Genomic DNA, 7,051 nt, shown 5'->3' with positions numbered 1-7,051 from the left:
CTTCTGCCTCTCTCTCTTCTCTCTCTCTCTCTCTCTCTCTCTCTCTCTCTCTCTCTCTCTCTCTCTCTCTCTCTTTCTCTCTCTGTCTCTCTCTCTCCTATCTCTCTTTGGTACCGGGATCAAACTCAGGACCTTGTGCTTGCAAGGCAGGTGGCAGAATCACTGAGCTAAATCCCTAGCTAGTCAGTATTTCTTAAAAATATAGTTTGGAAATCTCTACTCCACTTCCTTTTTTCTTTTTGAGACCCAGATACAATCACATGTTGCTCAGTGAGGGAATAATTTCTGGAGAAGTCGCTGTCATGGGAATGTCCCAGAGGTGCACCCTCATAGGCCGAGACAGCCTGCGGGCGTATACTATGTGGGACCACGGCTGCATATGAGGTCTGCTTTTGACTGAAATGTTTGTTTTGTGGCCCATGACTTTGTAAAGAGAAATAAAAACATACACCAGTATAAAATCATGTTCAGGAACGTTCATCACAGTGTTATTCTTAATGACCACAAAGGGGAAACATCCTAAATGTCCACCCGCTGGTAAGTGGAGAAACTGTGTCACTATACAGTGAGATATTATTTGACAATAAAAAGGAATGCAGTGGTGATACCTTCTGTAACACGGATGAACTTTGAAACATTATGCTGAGTGGATGAAGCCGGCAGCAGAAGAGCTTGTTCTATATCCATATTTACATGAAATGTCTAGAATAGGTAATTTTGTAGAAACAGAAATTAGATTGGTGGGTGCTGTGACCATGTAAGGCAGAGGTGGAACGGACTGAGGAGAGTGCGAGAGTGGCAGGTATATTTTAGTGTTTCTTTCTGTAGATGAAAATATTCTAAAATTAATGCAACAGTTACTCTGTGACTAATTACTACTTTTACCAATATATACCAATTGCATACCTCTATGGATGAATTTTATTGTTCATAAATTCTATCTCAATAATCATGTTTAAAACTAGGAGTTGTTGTCCCATGTGTACAAAGTTATTTATACAACATGAATGAATTCTAGACATCTGTGCCTCTACTTGACAGCGCAGACTCATATACTTAAATATCTGCTAAGAGCACAGATCTCACGCTGTGGCCTTAACACACACATGTACACACAGTTGGTGGACACATTTATTACCTTGATTGGGCAGTTGTATCATGGGTGTACCCATATATCCAAACCCATTGATCAGACACACCAGCTATGTACAGTTTTTAATATATCAATCTTAAGGCAATAAAGCTGTAAAGTAAGAGTGAGTGGGTTCCTAGCATATGGCAGGCATTCATAGGTGTAGGCTATAATTTTAAAAAGTGTGTCAACCGCAATGTGGACAGTTCACGCCTCTGTTTGTGAAGTGGGGAGGTTGTCAGAGGTGACTGAAGTCCAGCAATGAGGGGAGGGAGGAAAGGCTGCAGACAAGGAAGCTAATTTGGGGGTGGGAGGGGAACGAGAATTCTTTGTGGGGGGTGAGGAGTAATCCAAGAGTTAATACCTATTGAAAATTAATTGTAAGAAAGTTTGTTACCCACGTAACAGAATGATCCTAAGTAAGTAGGTGAGCAATGTCCGCGGTACTGTGATGACCAACTGAGAGTTTCTCTCCGTGAGGGGCCTGGGGGTTTGCTGTGTCAACTGATAGGGCCATGTGAAGCAAAGGGAAACTGGATAGCAAGGTTTAAGTCAGTGAAAATAACACGGTTCCAAAAATGGTCTCTGACAGGTGTCTTCAGAAGGTGTACCCTGCCCAGCTCCCCTCTCTCAGCGTTATCCTCATATTTGTCGATGAAGCTCTGTCCATCATTCAACGCGCCATCACCAGCATCATGAACCAGACACCCCCGTGGCTGTTGAAGGAAATCATTCTGGTGGATGACTTCAGCTCTAATGGTGAGCAGGGAGATTTGTAAAAGTCGCTGTTTATCACCTGTGCTTGGCTGGGAAGGGCTTGCAGCTTCGGGTTTGGGAAGCTTCAGGCTTCCCGGGGAGGGGAAAGCAAATGTATTCCCATGGGCCATCTGTGCCAGCCACTCAGCTTCACACAGCCAGGAGAGAAGACCGTTCTTTTGGTGGCACATTGAGGAGACTCGGACACAGATGACTGCATGGTGTGCCCAGATGGCACGACAGGTGGGCGCGGAGCTGGGGTCACCCCAAAGCGGCCTGTGCCCTTTTTGTGCACCTCAACGGGGCTGGATGTGCCAGCTGCGTGGGCAGCCAGGAGGGCCTCGGACAGCAAGAAGGGAGCCAGACTGCTCCTGCAGAGGAAGGGAGCAGGGATCTCTCCCAGTGCTCAAGCCTGGAGAAGAGGGAGCTGTGAGCGCTGGGGTGCCTGGGGGCAGCCACACTTACCCACAGGCTGCTGTGTCTCAGGTCAAGCCCACCCTGGGCAGGGTGTGGGAAATGGCAGAGAATGGATTCGAGCCCTCAGTTTCTCAATTTGTAGTCCCAGGTCCCTCTTTATAGGCGCTGTGCCCTTGGCAACTTAACTGCTACATTTCCTTATGTGTAAAACGCAGATGTTGGTCATGAGTACAATTCTGTGAGCCGCAGTAAGGAGGAAGTGGACAAGAATAGCAGCTGACGCTGTTTGCTCTGAACACCTTACACGTGTTGGCGCTTTTAATCATGACAATGACCCTCCAAGAAACAAACCACTTTCCTGCCGGTTACACGGACTACTTGAACTCTCTCAGTGTCATTCAGGTGGCGGGTGGCAGGACAGATCTGACTGTGAGCTTGAGCCTCAGGTGCCAGCACTAACCGCCAGGCTCCCTGAGATAATAAACCGGCCAGGTGCCACATTTAGTGCACATAACCCTCAGCAAGCAGTCGCTCTTAGCAGCATTAATCTTGAGCACCAACAGAAACCAGGATTAGATTAAAAAGCCGGCAATTTGGGATAGTGTTAGGACAATTTTTCTAGCTATGTGGGCTCGGAAGGGTAACCCATCAAAGACAGAATTTGCTTCGCCTCTGGGGATCTTGAAGTTTCATTTAAGTTCTTATAGCTTCAGAGTCTCTCTGCGAGAAAAAGAGACACAGTGGCCACCTGACCCTTCCTTTTCAGATTTCCAAACACCGAAAAATACTTCTCATCTTCTTTTACATTCTTTCTTTTTGTATCCTTCCTCTGTAACTAAATGAGAAATAAGAAAGTGGAATTTGCTGGGCCTGGTGGAGCACACCTGCAATCTCTGCACTCTGGTGGGCTGAGGCAGGAGGGTTGCGAGTTCAAGCCTAGCCTAAGCAAGTTAGTGACTAATGAGACCTTGTCTCAACTAATAATTTTTAAAAGTGGATAGGGATGTAGCTCAGTTGCAAGAACTTGGGTTCAATCACCATTACCACAAAAAGGGCGGGGGAGAAGAAGAAAAATTTCAAATTTCTAGTGAACAATCCCATTGAAAACCAAAGAAAAGAAAGTGGCCTGTGTCATTCTTTTCTGGGCACGAAAACTGGCAACAAGATGCACAGCTGGTTTTCCAGCAAAAAGGTGGAGTTCAGGTGCTGGCCCTTGTCAGCGAGGACACTCCCTGCTCCCTCACTGTCTGTGACAACCCAGCCCTTTCACCTCTCTGGGACTCGGCTTCTGCGAGGGTTGAGCTGGAAGACCATTACAGACGTCTTTTTATGCTTGGGGTGGTCCCTAAGGATTCCATAATTCCATGGTCAGGGGTGGGTGGATAGGATTTAACTGAACACATTACCCTGTGGAATAATAAGACAGAAAATGCAGAATTACAGACATGGGACAGGACAGAAAGGGAAGCCATACAGGACTCTGTCATTGTACACTCTGCTACCACGATACAACACGGCCCTCTCCCTCTCCTGTCTTCCCTCACGGTAGTTTGGGTGGGCACAGATGAAGGTATTGTTAGTCATTCTGTGACTGGTGTCACTCAGACAGAAGTTGGTTTTTTGTTACACAGAAATACCAGCCAGAGGGCCGGGGATGTAGCTCAGCGGGGCCACGCCTGCCTGGCAAGTACAAGGTCTTGAGTTCTATCCCTGGTCTGGTGAAGGGGGATCACTCCCTGGGTTTATCTCAGAAATCTGCTGCATTAAACTGAGGGAAGTAACATACATGCCATAAGGGGATTTATCATTCATGTGACTTTGTGGGGAAGTCACTCAACTATGTATGCATCAGTTCCTGTGTCTGAAACAGAGGGGAGACTGTGCCATGCTGGGGACTCAGTAATACATGTACTGTGCTCAGAACATGCCACACATGCTCCCAGTAAATGCCAGCCTGTCTTATTACTCCCTGCTCAGCTCAGTGTTATTTGTACTGTTGGCCAGATGCCTCAACCTGGTATTAGAAATGTTCCTGTCCTTTCTTTCCCTAGATGTGAAGCTCTATTTGCATCAAATGCCTTAAGCAACAACAGATTTACCCTAAGATTTTAAGAAATTGTATCAATATAGTGGTGATCCTGTATTTTCTTCCCAAAGCTCGGCAAATTCCACAGCCAACAACTCTTTATTGAGCTTCTAGCATATGTCAGCTCCTGGTGGCTCATAAAAGTAAGTTAATCCTAAAAGTGCTGGCAGAGCGATTATGGGGAGTGGCCCCCTGGCCACCCCACACTTCCCAAAGTTCACTGCTGGGAGGATCGAACAGCCCTAGACTCACTGGCGCCCTGCCTGCACCTTCAGTAATCGAGTCAGTCGCTCTCAAGTGCAGCTGGGAAAGTTCTGCACTGGGGCGGGTTTCATGCCACGGTCATGTGGTGTTCATTCCAGTTCCTGGCTACTCTGGGTCTCGCAAGTATGCTCCCCTTTTGAGAGAGGAACCACCGAGAGTCTCAGCTGTTGAGGAGAGAGGAGATGGGGTAGGGCTTCGCAAGCCCACCCAGGAACACAAACCGTTCTTGAGGCAGACGACCTGGTGGGTGAACACAGCCTGGCTCATGAGCCAGTCACTGGCCGTGTGACTGGAAAGGGTTTGTCATCTCTGTGCCTCCGTTTCTTCATTTGTGAAGTGGAGATGCTGTGGCGTCCTCCTCATAGGGATCTCTGGGACGAAGAGTCAGTATCGTCACTGTGTAACTCAGAACACTTGTTCTCTGAATTCCCATGCAGACTTTTCATCCACGTAAAGGAGGCCACTAGCAGGTGCAGTCAGAGAACAAAGGCATAGGTGGGCATTATAAGGTCAAAAAGGAGAGGAGGAAAAACACTTGTAAATAGTCTACAAGTAGTGAATCTTGTGTGCATAATTTTGGGGAGTGAACTCTTTACCTAGAAGCTAGTAAAAGTTTAGTCTGTGCATTCCATCCCAGGTAATCCTGGGTAGGCCAAGGAGGAGTATCCAGACCAAATCAGTGTCAGTTCTCATGGATTCCCCAGAGTCTTGCGAGGTTGGCCGTGGAGATGTGCTACCCAGCATCTCCACCCGAGGGAAGGCAAGTGTGCCCTACTCATTCTGCCAAGAGTTCCTCCATGTATAAAATGCATTTTAACCAGGGCTGATGCTCACATGGTTCATGTGTGAGGGAAAGGAAATAGGAGAGGTAATGTTAAAACTGAAGGTAGAAAGGCGAGCAGGGTAGACATGGGGAAATGCTGCCTGTTTTATGCTCTGAGGCTGTGGAGCTACTCTTCCCACACCAGAGGAAGTCTCACCAGTGTTCTGCAACAGCACCGCAGTGGTGATGGCACACGGTATTTCTGTGGATGTGTATTTGGTTGGCAGGAGAACTAAAGGTACACTTGGATGAAAAGATTGAGTTTTACAACCGGATGTCTCCTGGACTACTGAAGATAGTACGGCACACAGAGAGAAAAGGCCTGGCTCACGCACGGAACTTGGGCTGGGAAGCCGCCACGGCCGATGTGGTTGCCATCTTGGACGCCCACGTGGAGGTCAACGCTGGGTGGTGAGGCCACGGGAAGGGTGTCCGGGAAAGGGCAGGACAGGAAAAATGCATTAGTATCAAGCACAGGACGGGATGTTGAGGATACAGGACAAGCCAACCAAGGCCTTATGCAAAGGGATGCTTTTACTCAGGTGTTTGTTTGGCTAAGAGGAACAGTGTGGTGTTAAGAAATAACACTGGGCTGGACATACCAACAGCTAGGTCCTGACCCCGACTTAGTGACTTTGACAAAGTCACTTCACTGAACTAGACATTTTCAGCTTTGTCTGTAAAATGAAGAAATTCTCCGCTCTTAGTTCCTAAAGTTTTCCCAGCCCTGAGATCACATGCTATAAAGATTAGATGGAGAATGCGGAGAACCACCAGGCAAAAGACACCACTTTGGAAACTGAGACCCAGGAGATAGAGGAAATTCAGACAGAATACTGACCGTAGCCCTGGTTCCCAGTGACCTGAGGGTAGTCCTGGGCTCCATTGCTAGCAGCCCCAACTATCTTGACAGCCGCATAAATTCTGGGGACTCTGGAGCATCCTCCTCACTGTCTGTGCAGTTGAAATGAGAAGGCAGTCCAGGTGTGGGTGAGGTGCAGGGACGGCTGGGACTGCCCACACCTGCTGTGAGCCTCTGTCTTCAAGCCGGGCTCATTACCCACTCTTCTTCTAGGGCAGAGCCCATCTTGGCTCGGATTCAGGAAGACCGCACCGTGATTATATCCCCCGTGTTTGACAATATTCGTTTTGATGACTTCAAACTGACGAAGTACGCGCTGGCGGTGGATGGGTTTAACTGGGAGCTGTGGTGCCGCTACGACCCGGTGCCAGAGAGCTGGATCGCTCTGGGTGATGTCACTGCCCCGGTGAGGTGTGTCTGCTGGGTGCTGGGCGGATGGGGACGAAGTGTGTGAGTTTGATCTGTGTTTGGTGGTAGTGACAGTGATGGGGTTAAAAACAGTGGGTGAGCTGGGGTGAAGGATAAGCAATCAGAAAAAATGAACCCCGATAAGAAACCACAGGCATTTTGGGCCATTTGGGACTTCCAGACAAAACCAAAATAATGAATTTAGGGACTGGGGATTTAGCTCAGTGGTGCCGCTGTCTGCCTTGCAAGCTTAAGGGCTTGAGTTCAATCCCCAGTACCAAAAAAAAAAAAAAAAAAAAAAAA

The 7,051-nt window shown here is 47.9% G+C and overlaps 1 protein-coding gene across 1 annotated transcript in view; it reads left to right on the top strand.

The window, feature by feature from the left end:
* The window catches only part of Galnt8 (polypeptide N-acetylgalactosaminyltransferase 8), a 37,790-nt gene that overhangs the window by 13,561 nt on the left and 17,178 nt on the right, over nucleotides 1-7,051 (top strand). The window contains exons 3-5 of the mRNA XM_010611713.2: nucleotides 1,725-1,891; nucleotides 5,706-5,889; nucleotides 6,554-6,751. Coding sequence (XP_010610015.1) covers nucleotides 1,725-1,891; nucleotides 5,706-5,889; nucleotides 6,554-6,751 — 549 coding nt within the window. The remainder of the gene's footprint in view (nucleotides 1-1,724; nucleotides 1,892-5,705; nucleotides 5,890-6,553; nucleotides 6,752-7,051) is intronic.

The sequence above is a fragment of the Fukomys damarensis genome, unplaced genomic scaffold, assembly GCF_012274545.1.
Source record: "Fukomys damarensis isolate Sample0158 unplaced genomic scaffold, DMR_v1.0_HiC HiC_scaffold_19, whole genome shotgun sequence".
Lineage (NCBI taxonomy): Eukaryota > Metazoa > Chordata > Mammalia > Rodentia > Bathyergidae > Fukomys > Fukomys damarensis.
This window is presented reverse-complemented; position numbering and strand designations above follow the sequence as displayed.